The sequence below is a fragment of the Catharus ustulatus genome, chromosome 12 (genome assembly GCF_009819885.2).
Source record: "Catharus ustulatus isolate bCatUst1 chromosome 12, bCatUst1.pri.v2, whole genome shotgun sequence".
NCBI classification, from domain to species: domain Eukaryota; kingdom Metazoa; phylum Chordata; class Aves; order Passeriformes; family Turdidae; genus Catharus; species Catharus ustulatus.
In genome coordinates, this window is record NC_046232.1 from 18,827,879 (window position 1) to 18,846,065 (window position 18,187).

Sequence of the window (18,187 nt, forward strand, 5' to 3'; positions counted from 1 at the left end):
CCTCTCCCCCAGAGCAACAAAGGAGAGCAGCCCTTGAATCTGGCCAATGTTTGGGAAGGAACATCCAAAGGGAGCACCAAAATACGGCCTTGGGACTCTTATTTGAGAGCTTGGAAGGAGGAGAGTATTTGGAGCAACATGATGGACAGAACCCACAGGGAATAAAAAAAGCAGGGGATAAAAGAGGGCACAGAAGGCAAAGGCGAGGAGAGCAACTAAACCCTGTCCAAAAACAAGGGCAAAATTGTTCACTTCTATGGTTAGTCACAAAGAAAACATTGGCATTTCATAATTTCTTCCAGCTCAAGAAAAATACCCCATTAGGGCAGTGAGAGCCTTGACTGGGTCAGCGTGTGCTGAAGCTGAAGGGGATCCATAGCCCCTCCACTGACCCTGGGGGTGATTTTCTTGCTTTACTGGGGACTGGAGTGCCAGGTGAAAGTTCCCAAATAGTTTCTCCCCCCCACTGCCTGAGGAGGAAAGCAAAGCTGCTGTGAGGAGCTGAATGGAGCAGTGATGCCCACACAACATCAGGTTTTATCCCTTGGTGGTGAGCAGATGGAGCTCAGCACCAGATCCCACCACATTCCTTAGGGTTTGACTGCAGGATTTGGTCTGGGGTGATAAATTCCCTCCTTTTTCTTTTCCAGTTTAGAGAGGAGGAGGGGAATGTTGCTCTAGTTGACATGCCCTGGTGAAAGACACAGGAAAGACCCTGAGAGCTGCTGCTCTGCCTGGGAAGATGTAAATTTGGGGAACCCCTGGGAATGATTCTCTGGACATCTAAGCTCAGCAGCATAAGGAACACCAGCCTGGGATATTAAAAGGTGGGAATTGCAGCAGGTTTGAGCTTGTTTTTGCCAGTACCCCTGTCCAACAGTGTGATATCCCCCTAGAAAAGGGTTTTTATTAGTGAGGTTTTGATCTACAAAGCTGAATCAGAAACAGAGCATTGTCTCACCAAGAAATGGTCTAACAGCACAGTTTACCAAATGATTGAGCCTGGAGGGCAGGACAGATCCCTCCCTCTGCTTTAAACACGGGTTTTTGGGAGGGGGATGGGGTGACCCAGATTATCCCCAGGAGGGGCAGCAATTGCCTTCCCTCCTTGGCAGGTTCAGCTGAGCGGCCAGGGCCGGCTGAGCAGGCAGAATGAGGTGCTGGTTTATCCCCAGTGATCATTGGGCTTTGTGACTCTGTCTTTTGCTGCAGAGATTTTTGGGAATTTTGGGTGATGCCCTGTTTCAGACCTGTTTGTATCTTACAGCACAGTGGCACCATGCTAATTTTTATGATGCTGTTATTTAATGAAAAGGCTGAAAACTGGGAGCTTCCCAATCACTTGGCTTGTGAACTTTGGGTAAGAAGAGAAGCTGTTCCAGAGGTGAGCTCATTTCTAACCCCGGGAAATGACTTCATGGACGCTGGTATTTACTCACAAAAACATTGCATGTCAGATGTCCCTGACTAGACTTTCTGTTTCGAGTCCAGTATGAGACAAAAATTTCCTTGGATGAGCTGCTCCTAAGACAATTCAAGGTTTGGAGAAGAAGGAGAATAATTGCAGGGGAGGGAGGAAAGAATCAGCATTAAAAACACACTGAAATCATGAGATTTTTCTGAATAAAGGGAAGTTTTTGGACATCCAGCCTGGCAGAAGCACCTGCCTGGGGGAGGGTGCAGGTGATGAGTCCAGCAGAAGGATCACCCATCCTTACCCCCCACAACAGCCAGCAGCTGGAGTTTCTCTCAGAGAGGAAAATAAGTTTTTCTCTTTGGGAAGCCAAGCCCCCAGCAGTGATTTATCAGGATAAACAGCAGCAGGTTCCTTGTCCCGTGTTTGCAATAGGTTAATGGAAATTATATCCCATGCTGCTCTCCCTGGATGAGATCCCAATATATACAGGGTGTACGATGGAAAAACACAGCACTTGCATTTTTATTTGAGGTTTGCTCGTGCAGAAATTGTCACTGGGACTGTATTACCCAGTGTGGTTCCTGCTTTCTGTTTTCTCCAGCATCCTGGGGTGATCTATATGGATTTTGGGACATCAGTCCTGTATGGGGATGCTGGGGGTGCTCTGTCCCCTCATGACCCAGCGCTGGACTGCAGCTCTGGGGATGTGCTGGGGCAGCATCCCAAGAGGAGGAGATTTCGGGAAGAGCCAAGCTGGGATGTATGGAAACAAGCCCTGCCTGCCAACACTGTTTCCTAATCCTGGACACCAAAACCTTCTGATCGTTAAACCAGCGTTCAGAGATTCGGCTGAAGGCTGCCATGCAGACAACATCCAAACTGACCTTTGAGGAGATGAGGAAAAAAAAAAAATAGAGAGAGAGAAAACACAAGGGGGTTACTGTGCAAATGCTGGAGAAAAGGAGTAATTTCAATAAGGGACCCCACCCTTAAAATAAAATATTGCTAATGCATGCCCAGGACATTTCTGTGTGATGGTATGCTAAAAAAATCCTCTCTGAGCAGGGACTAAAGGCTTTGTTGTGGCATGAGCAAGGCTTACAGTTCCCAAGAAAAATCCTGTCCCTCTCTTGCATCATAGAGCCAGGGATGGAGAGGACATTTCTAGACAAAAAGACCATCAGTCAGGATGAAGGACAAACAGGGAATACATTCCTGACTAGCTATTTAATTGCTTTCATGCAGGTGCAAAGGGCTAAATAAAAAGATAAATAAGGATGAGTGTGTGGGGCCAAATTAATCTCAGCTTTAAGCGGGAGCCTAACGTTAGGAGGAGATGGCTGCTGGAACAAACAGGCTTCCACCTAACTTCTATGCAGATTTTGTGCTATTTTTTCCTCCAAGGGCCGGGTTTGTTCCCAAGGCACTGGTGAGTGATGTCCTGTCAGATAAGGAGGTGATGGGGACAGTCCCATCCCATGTGGCAGAGCTGTCTGGTGCTCGCTGGCAGTGCCACCAGGGTCTGCTTTCCTCTTTCCCCCTGTATGAAAAGCACTTAGGATGTAGGACGTGCCCTCTGTGGCTCTGAGCAGAGTTTCCATCCTGATCCCTTTTGGCAGCCCCATGCAGAAGTGATGGAGAGTTTAGGGGATTCCAGGGCAAACATGGTCAGGTGCCTGCAGCATTCCTGGGTCTCAGGAGCTGGTCCCTCTGCTACAAAATTTGACTCTTAAACATTTGTGGGTTTAAGAAATTGGAAAAGGGGAAAGTGCTTGTGCCCAGGAGCACTCCTGCCAGCACAGCACCCTCAGAGATGGTGCAACTACCCTCAGAGCTCAGGCGTTTCCTCCTGAAATAAATGGGAGTAGTTTTAATGATGGAAAACCTTTTCCAGAAAGGGAATCTCCTCCTCTTGGGAAACAATGCAGAACCACCACTGCCAGCCTGGGATCTGCAGGGACCTGTATACCACATACTCTTTAATTTAATAGCCTGGAAAATGTGAGCATCTATCTGCATGTCATTAAAGTCCCGGTGAAACTCCTGGGAGTGTGTTTGCCAGTGCTGGCCCCAGCAGGACTTGGGGCTGTCCCTCTTTCACCCTCACAACTCCTTTGCTGGCCAGAAGAGCAGGTTGTCCTCAGTTTCCCTCCCTGTCCTTGCATTGCATGTCATATTTTTAAAGCTCTTGTGAGCTCCTTGTCCCTCCCAAGGTGCTTCCCTCTCACTGTGTTATGTTGCAAGAAATGTAGAAAGAACAAGATGGGAACTGATAGACTGCAGGAAAAGAAGTGTATTCATTAAAATGGCAAAATGAACCACGTTTCCCCTTATTAATTCCCTCCTTACAGCATTTCCAGCCCAGGCATGTACCTGTGATACTTCCATGGACCCGTGTGGTCCAGGAGCATCTCTGAGGTGCGTGTGTGCGCATCTGTGAGTCTCTTGGTTGTCTGAGCAACGGGACGTTCATCACTAACTCCCAGGATAATTAACTCATTTTTCTGTATTTATAGCAAACCAGTACGGGGAGTGTTGGCATTTGTCCCTGAGGGAGCCACATTTGGCCACAATGTTTTGAATTTTGGCCATTTCTTGCATTACGGCGGCTTTGTCATCATTCCCCGCTGCCTGCTCATTAAGTGGGCAGCTCATTAAGCTAACAAGGGCAGGGGTGATGATGGATGCCTGAGCCAGGCTGCCCATGGGTGCCCTGCTCCTGGTTTGCCGGTGCAGGGAGTGTTTGCAGCAGCATTCCCATCTCCAGATGCCTGCATATGCCTGTGCTAGCAGCAGCGTCGCTCCCGGCTTGGCTGCTGGCAAGGGGAAATTTTACTGCTTCAAGGTTTGTTGCAGGGATCTGATGCAAGGAAACGTTGGAGCATCCTGACTCAGCACCGCAGCGGTGGGGGACCCGTGGGAAAGACACGGAGCATCTTCTCTCAGCACCAGGGCATGCGTATGCCAGGTATGTTCGCATCTGCTGGGATAAATCCTGACCTGGACACGGATTGCTCGTTTCTTCCACACAAGCAACTTGGTGCTTTTAAACTGTTCTTTCTTTTTGCTGCTTGTTTGTTGGGTTGGTCTTTGGGGAGGGAGGGAGGGGTGAAGGCAGCGAGGGGAAGGGGGCTCTGGGTGTGGGTCGTAGGGCTGGAGGAGGGTGCATTGCTGCAAGGTGTTGGCATCTGCAGAGCTGGGGAGACAGATTTGATCTCTGCTGTTCCTGTTATTTGTACAAAGGTAAGGAACGCTTTATTTTGGAATCAGCAAACAGGAAGGTGCTGTAACAGTAGGAGATGTGCTGTACCTGCAGCTGGGACTGTAAACAGCTTGCGGCCGCAGGAGTTGGAAGTATTTGCTCATAAAACATGATTTCTGCTCGGGTAAAAAGGGCAATGAAATCAAGTGTGGGGGACAACCACACTGCCCATCACTCCCCAGCCACCCCCAGTTCAGGAAGGGTTCTACCCTCCAGAAGGGAAAGGGACTGACACGTTGTGCTGATGCTGCTTGGGTCCTGGGAAGGTCCAAGGTCCTAAATGCCACCGTGATCCTCTCCCAGGAGCCACTGTCAGGCTCTGGACAGTGTGGGATGCCCCTTCTCCCAGCCTGGTCAACCCCAGCTGCTCCTGCCCACGACTCCAGATCTGGCACTGGAGATGGAGGTGGACACACTATGGGAAGGGCTGTGGGGTTTCTAAAGAGCTAAACCCTGCTTACAAATCCCCTTTGGAAGGACAAGTCCTTGAACCGAGCCCAGCTGCCCCAGCATAGGCTCAGCCAGCTCTGGTATGACCCATTCCCAGCAGGATGCTGGCAGACAGCGACTGGTTCCATGGTCCTGGCCACCACTCCTGCTTTCCCAGCTGCTCAGCCACCTCACAAAGAGCTAAAAATATATGTCTGTGTGAGTGTGAGCAGTCACTGTGGCTACAGCAGGGGTCAGCCAGAGAGGGCAGCCAGGCTGGGTCACCATGGTGGGGGTGACAGTGACTTTGCGAAATGGGCAACAGGACAGGGCAGGACAGGATGGGACAGACTGCTGCTGGTACCTCCAGTGCAGATCCCACCATCTCCCCACTTGTCCATATGTTGAAGCTGCAGCACTCTACAGAGCCCCAAAGACAGGGTTCACTTTGCTTCTTGCATTTCAGCAGGGGATGAGTGAGGAGCAGCTCCCTGCATCTCCCCACTGCCCCACCACACGGGAGGACACCAATGTCTCGGCCTCTGTGTACCCCCAGTACTGGGTGGAGCCTCGGTTCACCCAAGCAGCGAAGGTCCGTGTGATCATCACAGCCATCTTCTTCCTGCTGGCAGCAGGCAGCAACACAGCAGTGCTGGGCAGCCTGCTGAGGAAGAGGAGGAAATCCCACGTGCAGCCGCTGATCCTCAGCCTGGCGCTGGCCGACCTGCTGGTGACAGTGATGGTGATGCCCCTGGATGCGGCGTGGAACGTGACAGTGCAGTGGTATGGAGGGGACATCTCCTGCAAGATTCTCAACTTCCTCAAGCTCTTTGCTATGTATGCAGCTGCCCTGGTACTGGTGGTCATCAGCCTGGACCGGCACGCAGCCATCCTCCATCCCTTCTCCCGTGCTCACCGCCGCAATGGGATGCTGCTCCGTGCTGCCTGGGGTGGCAGTGTACTCCTGGCTTTGCCCCAGGTAAAGTTCAGTGCCCTCCCCATGGAGTTTGCCGAGGCTGGGGTGGTTTTGGGGAAGGGCTCCTCCAATTCAACATCCCCAACCAGTCCATCCTAATCCATGGACTCCACCAGCACCAGGATAAGCCATGATTTAGGTGGTCAGAGCCCGTCTCCCAATCCAACAGCAGCGAGGTGCTCTCCATGCACAGCCAGCAGCATCTCCAGGATGTGGTGCTCTGTCCCAAGTCATCTCTGAGTTATTGTTATTGCTATTCTCCATTTCAGCTCTTCCTCTTCCACCTGAACACAATCCCAGGAGGGAATTTCACCCAGTGTGTTACTCACGGAAGCTTCCGAGCACACTGGGAGGAAACCGTCTACAACATGTTCACCTTCACCACCCTCTACATCACCCCCCTGAGTGTCATGATCGTTTGCTACATCCGGATCCTTTGGGAGATCAGTAAGCAGCTAAAGGTCAATAAAGGTAAGTAGATCCCAGTCCTTTAATGTCCTTCATAACTAAACTTTTCCATCCTGGAATTTTTGTTGGGTCTGTCACAACATCCTTTGAAAGCTAAGAAGTTTTGCACAAACCAACAAAGGGGTTTTGCACAAACTTAGTCCTTGCTGTCTTCTGCTTCCTGTGGGACATGGACCAGGTTATGAGCTGGTCTTCCCTCTCTGGCAGAAGCAGAGATGGATGGTTATGTTGTCTTGGTTTTCCCCTATCTTCAGCTGTCCTTTTGGCTCTCCTTGGCAGGTTTGACAAGAAATCAAAACAACCACATCTCCAAGGCACGCATGAAGACTCTCAAGATGACCATAGTGATTGTTGCCACCTTCATCATCTGCTGGACCCCTTACTATCTCCTGGGCTTGTGGTACTGGTTCCAGCCAGCCATGATCCAGAAGATGCCAGAGTATGTCAACCACAGCTTCTTCCTCTTTGGCTTGCTGCACACATGCACTGACCCTATCATTTATGGACTGTACACCCCTTCCTTTCGGGAGGATGTGCAGTTGTGTCTCAGGGGGATTGAAACAGCCATCACCAGGCACAAGAGACACAAACCCATCTCAGCTTCAGAGAAGAACATCAAGGATGGTGCTGCAAATGGTGGGGTGGCATCAGGGGGCTCCAACGGGACAACTGTCAGCACGGTCTGATGAAGAGATGCACCCACAAGGGGATGCCAGGCACAGTTTTGGGGCTGTTTTGTCCTGTAGGACCATTTTGGAGACTGTCATGATGAGGTTCTCTACTCAGCTTTGGTGAGTGAGGGTCTCTGGCCAGACACTGAGAATGTGTCTTCTGGTTGTACTCAGGGTGAAAAATATTTGGGGTATTTATGGTCATTCTGCTGTACTCTGGCAGCACCATGACAACTAGAAAAACATTCTTTTTGTACCTGACACATGCTCCAGCCCTGATTCTGGGAACAAGCTTCTCCACACTTCCAGCATCAACCCCTGGGAGGGAATTTATGATCTCCTCTGTGATCCAGGGTAATGTCACTGGAGTGGCTGGTCTTCAAGTGCCCTTTGCACCTACACCCAGCTGTAGAGCTGCATGGATGGTGTCACCCTGATCCTGCAAAGGTGTGATTACAGGCTTTTACTCTGTTTTCTCCAGTTATTGTAGGAAAAGCTCTCTGGAAATTTCAGAACCTGCCTGGCTCTCCCATGGCTATGTGACAAGCCCTGGGAAAGATCTAAATATTTAGAGGTTGACTAATGCAGGGGCATTCCTGCCTCAGGCATGGTGGGCAGGGAGGGAATGCTGTGGGGATGGAAGACTCAGGCAAGAGAGGTACAAAGAACCCCAGTGGGGTGGGGTGAGGTTTCTTCTCTCTTTTGAAGAGAGACAGAAGGGAAAACAGTCCCTCCTACTGTTTTCTGGTGTGAAGGGGTTGGTACAGACAGACACATCATTGCACAGCAGCTCTGTGGGACACAGGGCAATCCAAGAGGGAGGGTATTTGGGGTAATGAGAACCAAACCTGTCTAGCCTCCCTGACCTTTCTGTCCCCATGTCCCAGAGCACAAGCTGGCAGGTTGCAGGCCACGTTTGCTTTGCTCTAAGCAACACCAGCCCCTCAGCTCTGCCCCAGCAGAGCAGGTGCAGCCACCCCATAGGGGCTGTCTGAGGTGTCCCAACAAATGAAGTGATGGGAAGCACCTTCAGTGACAGATGCAAATGGGGGTAAGGAGGGCTTCTGGAAGGATCAGCTGAGCTGTGGTGAGTAACATGGGTTGTTTGCTTTCTACCATTGTGCCAAAAGTTGCTTGTTAAGGCAGAGGTCTCTTCTCTGGGTGTGGGTTGAAGAGATGAGTTGTTCAAATGTGTTGTCCTTTCCAGGTAATTAGAAACAGTGGATTATTTCTTTTTTTTATTCTCTGATGATTGTTATTAAATGTGGGGTATGCTTTTGAAGAGAAATTTAGTTTTAAGCCAGGTGGGTTGTTGTTTTCTTAGTTTAGTTAAACCTTTGGATAGCTCAGGAGCTCTGGACTTGGCAGGAGGCAGTTCCTAGGCTATTTTTGTGGCCACCACAACTTTGAATGAGCATCTGGATTTTATCAGAATGAAAGAACTCTGTTTTAAAAACAACTCTTGTCTTGCTGTGGCTGTGTGTGTAGGAAGCTGGGAGATGTCTTCCCCTCCAGAAGACAAATCTCCTTTGGGCACTGAGGGGGCTTTTCCACAACCCTCTTTCCAAGAGGTGTTGGCTCCCCATCAGCCAGAAAGGATCTGCACTGGTCTCACAGTGCCCCAGCTAATAAATTATTGAAATTGGAGGGGTGGCAAGCAGTTCTTGCAGCTGGCTGAGGCTGGGCAATGAGGACACAGGAAGCCACAGTGTTCAGGGTGATGCTGAGCTGCACATGGGTACTAATTATTATTTATGCTAAACATGTAGCCCAAGGAGAAGAAAAAAATCAATTAGAACTGCAGGAGCCCAGACCAACTGGTGGGGATTAGCATGAGCCATTTAGGAAGCATCCAAACTCCAATGAGATGCGTAATCGCAAGTTTGGCTTTCCTGGGCTCGTTCTGCTCAGTGTTAATTACCCAGAGCTAACAGAGCAGGGGTTGGATGATGCCAGGCTGGCAAAAAAGGGCTCCTTGGAAGGTGATGGGAGGGCTTGCACTAGGGAAGCTAATTCATCAGACACTACTTTGGTCTCTTTGTTTATACTGCTGATGATGGGAGGCAGACCTTGAAGGTGTGTTGGTTTTCTGGCGAGCCTTGAATAAGCAGGAAAGTGTCTTTAATCTACTGAAAACTGTCTTCATCCATTTTTTGCTGAGTGGGAGAGAACAGATCCAACATTGCTCATGCACATGTCTTCTCTTGCCCAGCAACAGGAAGGCTCAGAGGTCTTCTCTGAGGAGCAAGAAACACTTTTTTCCTTGTGGGAAGGATTCACCACCTTTACACCCCATGGGTGAAAAGGCAAAAGCAGGTTTGGATTTAGGGGGACTCAGTGATCTTACAATGATTTAAGTTGGAAAAGATGAAGAGTAGGAAAATGGGGATTCTGGCAAGCATATGTACCTTAGTCCTTAGGGGAAGCATGGCCCATTCCTTGGGATTCTTGCAGGCACTCCAGCACTGCTCCTTTTGTCCATCTTTCTCATACCTTCCCTCCCATTGCTGATGTTCAAAGTGACATCTTGTGGAGCCTGAAGTGTGGGCAAGGTGCCCAAAGTGACAGCTTTCATGAGAGAAGGAAAATGTCACTGGAGGCGTGTGCTGCCAAGCCATGTGCCCACTGCATGTAAAAAGGGGGAGTGAGCAGGTGGGCAGCACCTCCCTGGGGAAGGTGGGATCAGTCTGGGTCCTGCCAGAGGTGGACCAAAGCCCAGGCCTTGTTTGAATATTCCTGCATTTCTGATTCTGCTTTTCTTATATTTGCTCACACTTTAGAGAGCACAAAATTTTTGCATCACTTATTGGGAGTGTCAATCGAGTCTCTCTTTTCCCCCTGCCCCAGGGGTGGTCCTGCTTTCTGTGGTGCTTCCCTCTTTTCCCCACAATGCCTCAAACCCTTTGTCTCCTCAGCTGGCTCCTGAGATCTCTGTATATAAATAAATATAGAGAGAGAGGGGAAAAAAATTAGATAGATATTATCTAATTCTGCTTGTTGGAGGAAAATTCTCCACCTGCTCATTCCCACCAAGGAAACACCAGTTACCACACTTCTTGCAGTCCCAGCCAGGATCAGATTTGTCTGATTCAGTAACAATTCCTTAATATTCACCCCAGTAATGTAATGAACATATTAATAAGAGCAGGTAGCTCTGTATTTTACAACTCCTCGACCTCTCCCTGGGCCGCCCGCTTCAAACACAGCGGCCCTTTGTTGGGGAGGAAATTCTGATTCATTCCCTGTTAGTGTTTTTATAGCACTGTGCATGTTCAAAGAGCCACGCAAGTGGCTTAAGAGGCTAACACAAACCTTGGGTTAATTCATAATACTGTTAGTTACTCAGCACAATACCCGCATTAATCCAGCTGACTGCACCTCACCACGTTGGGAAACACATGCTGAAATCAGCAGGGAGCTCAGAAAACAAGCGTGGGAGTAGGATATTAAGTATTTTGCCAGGCTGCTAGGTAGGATCTGAGCACCTTAAATGTATTTAAAGTATTTTCCCACTGCTGTAGCCTCGCTTCGCAGCTGTGGAGCTGAAGCAATGAGGCTGTGCCCAGAATCCCTGCAGGCCTGAGCATGAGAGATCGGGCTACAAGCTCTCCAAGGGATACTCCAGACACATCCATCAGGACTCAGCCCCCACCTGCAACCACCTCCTTTATTTTTGGGTCTATTCAAACTGATCAAAGCGGAAAAAGCTGATTTTTTTTTTTTCCTTTGATACCTGCTGATTTCATTGCAGAGCTGGACTGTGCATGTCTGCCATGAGCCCCCACAATGCTTTTTCTCTGGGGACATAGCCTGGAGCTATTATTACTTCTGCTTACTCTCAGAAACTTTCCTATGCAAAGAAACCCTAAGAAAAGAGCTTTAAATCCCTGCTGTGTTCTTTTCATCTGGCTCAGGAGCTCCCAGGTTTGTGCCTTTCCTGCAGTGCCAGCAGACAGCCATCCCACAACTGCTGCTCAGCCTCCTCTTTTTCCAAAGGGGCCCAAAGAGCCCATCTGCTCAAAAGATGGGGTTTCTTTCAGACAAACCAGGCTTTTAACAAACCAGTACCCTTTAGACAGCATCAAATACCTCCAGGTTTTCTGGCTAGCACGTAACTTCCCCTAAACTTGTATATTTACATGGCACAACATTTAATATAACATGCTGAGGAAGACCAAAAATGGGCAAACATTTCCAGGACCCCCATGCATGTCTCAAACCCCAAGTTTCTGCTTTGAAATATCAAGGAGTAAATTATAAAGTAGTTGAACCTGTTGCACAATAAATTATTTGTTTATGTATATTTTAATTGCAAATCTGCTACAATTAACACAGACACTTCTTGGGCTGAAGAGGAGCTGCAGTGTACTTTGACAGTGAGCATTATTAACAGACTGTAAAAGGCAATGGGGAATTGGATTATAATGTTCTTGTTTTGCAAGCTGTATGGTGAAAAAATAAATTTGTTCTGGCAGCAAAATTAACTGGGATAAGTGTGTCTAGCTCCAGTCACCAATAAGAGGGGTTGCTGTAAATGAACTTGTTCTCAGCCTTGAATTAAAAAACCTGATTACCAGGACATTACTTCTGGCAATTAGGTACCAGAACAACATCAGAAAAAGATATTTTCTTTGAAATATTTAATGGGTAAGGTAATCACAGACTCATTTACTGGAAATATGTGATGAGTTGGGGTTTTTTTGTCGTTAGGGTTCACTGTGCAATGAAAATCTGCTTTTATCAAATCTACTAAAGGCTGGATTGAGACTGAACTGTGGCACACATCTGACTTTTCTTTGCCTAGAATCCCTGGGTCTTCATGGGGTTATCCCATGCCCAGTTACTAATCAAAGGACAGTGCTTTGCTCCTTTTTCTGTTTCAGGCATTTGAAGGCTGCTTTGTGACAACAGCAAACACAAATGACTTGACAGGAGGGAGAGAGGAGAGAGCATTGCCCTGTGAATGCTGCATTACTAACTTGCACATGGTGTATTCTCTAACAAACCCCCAGTTTGGTAAGAACAACCCTTATTCAGTGTTGATGCTGAAAACCCTGAGTTTGTCTAATCTGCACAGTAAGCTAGGATAAGAAAGATTATGGCTGAGACCACAAGCCTTGTAGATGTTTGTGCTGTTTTTGTCCAGGATAGAGTGAATTTTCCTCATAGCAGTGTAGTAATGATGTTTTGGATTTGTGCTTAGCTGCCAGCTGGGATTAAAATACAACAATGTTCTACAGAGGGGAAAAAAACATACTAGAAACCATTTAAGTTCTTCCATTTGGCGGTTGTTTTATTTTTTTTTTGTTGGTGTTTTTTTTCTTTTTCATTTTGGATTTTTTTTTGTTTCTTTTCCCTTACAATCATTATGTTCAAATATAAAAATTCCTGGCCAAAGTTAGTGTTAAAAGTTTAAAAGTAATTCCATCTGCATTGATACATGTCAAACATCACTAGATTCAGTTTCTGAAAACACTGATAAGACTCCCAACAGGTTGCTTTGCCTGACATCCAGAAAAATCCTCCTTCCCAACTTGTGCAAACATACTTCAACTTGACAGAAAATAAGTTACACCTGAGTGTTTCCATGCTTAATTTTCATTAATCTTAAATAACCTTTTTTTCCATGGACCCTTAACAACTGGCTCATGCCAAGCTGCACCACTGTGATCCTCTTCAGCTGTACTAGGCATCCTCATGAACCCCAGGAACACTGAAATAAGAATAAATGCAGAGATGCCAGGAGGATTAATATATTGGTGACAGAACTGGAAAGCTCCAGTCACCCTTATTTCCAGAGCTCTGGAATAGATGCAGTGCACTGCAGATCAGCTAATCTTAAGGCACGTGGTGAAATCAACAGTTTATCATCTTGGATAGTTCATCTCTCCGAGTCAAACATTCTGTGCCAGTAGTAGATGAAGGTTGGCGAGTTGCTGGCCCCTATCACTATCAGCAACAGCAGGTACAGCATCATCATTAGGGCAAAACGGTGGCTGTAGAACCAGGAAGATTCATTAGAAGGCCTGAAAAGGGAAAAAGGCATGAATTCTGTTAGAGATGCACAAACACCTTAACAAAAAGTATCTCAGGTTTCATTATTTTTAGTAAATCCCGTAAAACCAGTAAGTTGTTCCACAATCTCTGTAACTAATGAAGCCTGATTTTCACCACATCCCTTTTCCTGAATTCTCCATGCACAATCCTGTCTTTTCTCCCCATGTTCACACCTTTCCCTGTGGTCTGGAGCTGTAGCTGCCTGGCCTGTAGGTGTTGAGTAGCTGAGTGAACACTGCCACTTAGCACAGATAAGGGCAGAGTTAAAACCCAGGCAGTTTTAAGAGATGCACTCACCAGACACCCACTCTTGGTTTCCTGCCACAAACAGATAATGATACCTCTCAAAGACTCTAAGTGCTTACAGGTCTGGTAAAAAAGCAAATTTGAGCCTGGGAATGACAAAGAGCATGACAGAGGCAACAGGATGGTGTAAGACTTATTTCCATAAGAAATGGGCTACAAACAAATTCTGGCAGTACAGTATATCTTTCTTGGTTGTTTTCTGTTGTTTTTCAACAATGAGATGTGTTTATCTGGCTGCTGTAGCAGCTCATCCCTCTAGACAGCTGAACTCTTACCTCCTATGCTGCTTTTGTGAATACACTAGCAAGTATTTAACTCGTAAAAGCTGGTTGTTTGTGACAACAAAGTATTTCTGTGGCACGTCTCCCCCTTCACTGTTTTTCACTCTTGCTCTTTTTCTGTCTATTTCTTCTGAATCTGAATTGGAAAGAGAAAAGAAAAAAAAAAGCAGAACTTCAAGTAACTGTAAAAAAAATAAACAACCACCACCCCCATACACACCCCCCAGAAGAATGGGAATAAGATAACCAAAAATCTAGTCTTGGTATTCCCCTGCATCCCTCAGCATCCAAGAATAGAGTGAGAAGTTTGCTTAAGGCTATACCACTCCTAGTCATCCTTGGTATGGATGACATTATGGCCCAGACCAGGGTGACAAGGAGGTAAGTCTCCCATTCAGTGCTGAGAAGCCACTGATACTAAAAGGGAAAGAAAAACAGCATGAAGGACAGATGGTAACAGACTCACCTTTCTTTTTCACCTGACACTTTACATCTGGGTGGTCAATGATCTCACAAACAGCCACACAGCTGAGGATAGAGCCCAGTGCACTTCGCTGCCAGCCAAGACCGTGAGGGCTGTACAGCAGAGCCAGGCTCAGGTCACTGGTCAGGTAGGTGCCTTCACCAAACAGGGATTTCTGAAACAGTGCAGAAATCTACCCTAAAATCATGTACTGCAAACCTCAAAAAACATACAAGTATTTTTTTCCTTCCAGACTGGCAGTTCTGCTCCTGAAGGTAGATTACGAAAGGCCTTTCTGACCTGTGTTGGGTCTGGTCCATGCACTGTTTTTGTCCTGGCACAACTTCCTTGGGGTGGGGCTGCTGCCCTCTCCCATCCCTCAAATTAGCTGCTTGGCAGAGCACTTGGTGTGGACAGATTCATGCTTTCCCGGATTTGGAGTTAGTTTGCCAGCATAAGTATTTTACATCAACATGACTGCACCGTTCTTAAAAGGCATTTCATCGATTTATTGAGACTGTCATCATTCAAGTAATCCAAACTCCACAAACAAGGCAAGGCTTTACTTCCTTTAAATCCATGCTTTACTAGAAAAGAGGAAAGTACTTTTCAATTTGCCACACTGGCTAAAATTAATACTCCAGTAAGTCCATTGTACCTGGTAAACCATTACTCATCGAGAATGTGGGGGAAAAAAAATAGACCAGGTTGACTGGAGTGTCAAACAGGTGCTGTGTCAAAGCTGCCTCACAGGTGACACAAAAAGCCAGGACTCTCAACTGCCCTTCCACTGAAATCAGAAGAGGTGCAAATCCTATGGGATGTCTCCCTAAACCAGACCATTTTAAGAAGGCTCCACTGGCGAGTAGCACCAGAAACTTTGCTGATCCAAACATAAGGCCAGGCAGAAAACCTCCACTATCCTCTTCCTCTGTATACAGGCACTTCCCAGCTGCAGGCTGTCAGGCCAGCATTTTCAGAGGAATTACACTTCCTTATAAAGAAGCAAAGGACAGTCAAAATTTGTCACGCTGGTGAAAAGGGTTTCATGCCACTTCCAGTCTTTACCCTCAGGCTGCACTAGAAAATCCAACACAGCCATCCACAAAGGCCTACACTGAAATGAAAACAGCAGTACAAGATCATCAGCACATTTCATACCCCGAAAGGAATCTGGTCCTATTTTTAAAAAGTGTCCCCAGCTGCAAGTGAGCAAGGGAAGATGGTGTCAGTGGCAGGAGCCTCACCCTGTTCAAGTGGCAGTGCAGGCCGTGGTGCAGGATGGAATGGAAGTTCTCCAGGCGGCTCCCATGGAAGGCGTAGATAAGGTCCCGCTCTCCCTTGGTCTCAGCAAACTTGGTGTTCATCTGATCACAGTACACGATCTCAAAGAGGTAGTCTGGAGCAGGGACCGCAGCCCCAGACATCCCTGTGAGTTCCTGGATCTTCTCGTACTTAAAAACAGGAAGGAATATCAATGTTGGTTTATGTGGTTAGATTACTCACTGGAAATTCTGCTTCCCGTCCCTTATGTATTCTGATTATGCTTTTCTGAGTTAGAATTCAAGACTGTCACATTTCAGAAGGAGTAAGTGCACAGTAAAAATCCTGCCAGTTTCTTGCTATCAAAGTTAAATCCTAAATCTTCTCTCCAAAAAAAAACCCAAACCTGAATTATAATTATGAATTAATTTATGATGCAAGGACAATTTCACAATTCTGCTTTGGCTACTTAGACAATATATTCATCAGCTGATCTTGCAAGAGAAAAAAAGACACGAAAACAGAAGTTGTTTTCTTCTTGCTGCTAATCTCCACAACTATTTTGATCCCTGTTACAGAGGTGCCTCAGTGACTCAACCTTTCTCTTTTTGGGGCAGAAGGCATCTGAATTGACATCAGTGACATCTGAATTGGACTCTCTCAGACTAAACCATGCATTTACATGATATGTTAACTGCAGTAACCAACTACAATCACTGCACATCATCAACTACTGATAACCATTTCTTCCAACCAATGCTCTTGAAAATTTTACTTAAAACCTGCCTTCTCTATATACAGAGAAGAATGGATTTGTGTTCAGCTGTCAAGTTCTCACATTCTGGCAGAAGAAAATATTCTCTGTAAGTGAAGTGTAAGTTTGCCTTAAAAACCAAATTCTAATTAAGATTTACAGAATTCAAAACTTACCTCCCGTTTCTTAGTACTTTGTATCATGAAGACTTTAGATGACAGAATCCAACTGAACAGGTCCCAGGTCCTTTTATCTGTATTTGGAACAGACTCCAGAAACTCTTTCAGGCTTGGTAGAGCCTTGGTATCTGCAAGCTAACAACAGAGGCATTTAGCGCAAGCTCCTTAGTGCCACTGCGATTAAACAGGGACCTCTAGTGAAGACAAAACAATATTTCACCCCAACAAACTGAAAAATAGGTTCTGTTCTGAGACATAAACACTTGTATGCAGTTTGTGGGAAAGTTTGTCAATCGCTCTGAATGCAACCAGCAGCCAAGTTATAAACAGTGATATTTATCAGCAGGGTTTGTACAGAACAGTCAGACACACTCCTGAGAGAAAACAAGTCTGTCACAGGGCAGCATGTGCAGTGTTCAGGCCATGTAACATGCAAATCCTTCAACATGAATTTGAATTTAACGTTGGCAAGCTCTCACAACACTTCACAGAATATTAGAAACATTAAGGCTGGAAAACACGTCTGAGATTACTGCGTTCAACCATTAACCTAACTTGGCCAAGCCCATCACTAAACCATGACCCCAAGTGCCACATCTACGCTTTTCTGAACACCTCCAGGGATGCCCAACCATCCTTTCAGGGTGGAAATGTTCCACAATATTCAATCTTGAGCAGCTTGAGGCCGCTTCCTCCCGTCCTGTCTGTTCACTACCTGTTACCTATCGCTTGTCACTTCACCTGCCCACACCGGATCTGGGCGTTTCCCAGAGTGGATTTATCGGCCACAATCCCAAATACGCCTTTAAACCGGGATTTCTTGACCGGATAAACCCTTCATCCCGCTTCATCCGTGACCCCACGGCGCCGCTGCCCTCAGCCCTGCGGGCAGCCCGTGCTGGCCCATCGGGGGAGGTGCCCTAGAGCCGCGGACAGCTCCTCCCGGCACTCACCAGCCCCTCGAAATCCTTGGTGTCGCCGCTGGCGTAGCGGCCCGGGAAGGGCCTGAGCGCCGAGTCGCGCTTGTAGCTCTGCAGCGCGGCGGCGAACAGGCTGCACCGCAGGTCGGCGGCCAACGGGTCCCGCCGCGCCGCCTCCCTGGCGCCCGGGGCCGCCTCGCCGGGGCCGGGGCCCGGCGCTGTCATGCCCGGCGGAGGCTGCCGAGCGCCGGCCGCTCCGACACGGCGGCAGCGCCCGCCCCGCCGGCGTCGCCCCTTCCGCCGCCGGGGCCGCGGTGTGGCCGCCCCGCCCCGCCCCGCAGCCGCCTCCGCCCGCCTCGGCCCGCTCCGAGCTGTCGGTCCCTGCGCCGCCGGCACAAGGTTGTGCCCCTTGTGTGGGGACGGGGAGGAGGCACCGAGGTGTAGGGGAATGGCGCCTTGGCCTCGGGTAGAGAACGGAGACGATTACAGAGGGCAGTGGCATCTTTCCCTCAGGCAGGGAGCGGGAGAGGGGTTCAGGGGGCAGTGCCATTTTCCCCTCAGGCAGAGACCGGGAGAGGGGTTCAGGGGGCAGTACCATTTTCCCCTCAGGCAGAGACTCAGAAGGTTCGTGGGGAATAGCGCCTTTCCCTCAGGCAGAGATCGGGAGTAGGAAAAGGAAATGGCACCTTTGCCTCAGGTAATGACCTGAAGAAGAGTGTGAGGAGGGAACAGTGTTTTCCT

General features: G+C 47.9%; 2 protein-coding genes across 4 annotated transcripts; one reads left to right on the plus strand and one right to left on the minus strand.

The window, feature by feature from the left end:
• The first annotated feature begins 2,868 nt into the window (after nucleotides 1–2,868).
• LOC117002053 (gonadotropin-releasing hormone II receptor-like) lies at nucleotides 2,869–12,691 on the plus strand. 3 transcript variants are annotated; one of them, XM_033070837.2, is made up of 4 exons: nucleotides 2,869–4,385; nucleotides 5,575–6,087; nucleotides 6,354–6,555; nucleotides 6,832–12,691. In XM_033070837.2, the coding sequence occupies exons 2-4, from the start codon at nucleotides 5,581–5,583 to the stop codon at nucleotides 7,236–7,238; spliced, it is 1,116 nt and encodes a 371-aa protein (XP_032926728.1). In that variant the 5' UTR covers nucleotides 2,869–4,385; nucleotides 5,575–5,580; the 3' UTR covers nucleotides 7,239–12,691. The 3 variants fall into 3 exon arrangements, with proteins under 3 accessions (XP_032926728.1, XP_032926729.1, XP_032926730.1); XM_033070838.2 differs by having other exon boundaries at nucleotides 5,578–6,087; XM_033070839.1 differs by lacking the exon at nucleotides 2,869–4,385 and adding an exon at nucleotides 4,627–4,660 and having other exon boundaries at nucleotides 5,578–6,087.
• Nucleotides 12,553–17,705, minus strand: PARP16 (poly(ADP-ribose) polymerase family member 16). The gene is made up of 6 exons (XM_033070840.1): nucleotides 17,480–17,705; nucleotides 16,524–16,661; nucleotides 15,578–15,784; nucleotides 14,334–14,505; nucleotides 13,862–14,003; nucleotides 12,553–13,249 (listed from the first exon to the last, which is right to left on the minus strand). Exons 1-6 carry the CDS (start codon nucleotides 17,669–17,671, stop codon nucleotides 13,105–13,107), a joined length of 996 nt encoding a protein of 331 aa, XP_032926731.1. The 5' UTR covers nucleotides 17,672–17,705; the 3' UTR covers nucleotides 12,553–13,104.
• Nucleotides 17,706–18,187: the final 482 nt, after the last annotated feature.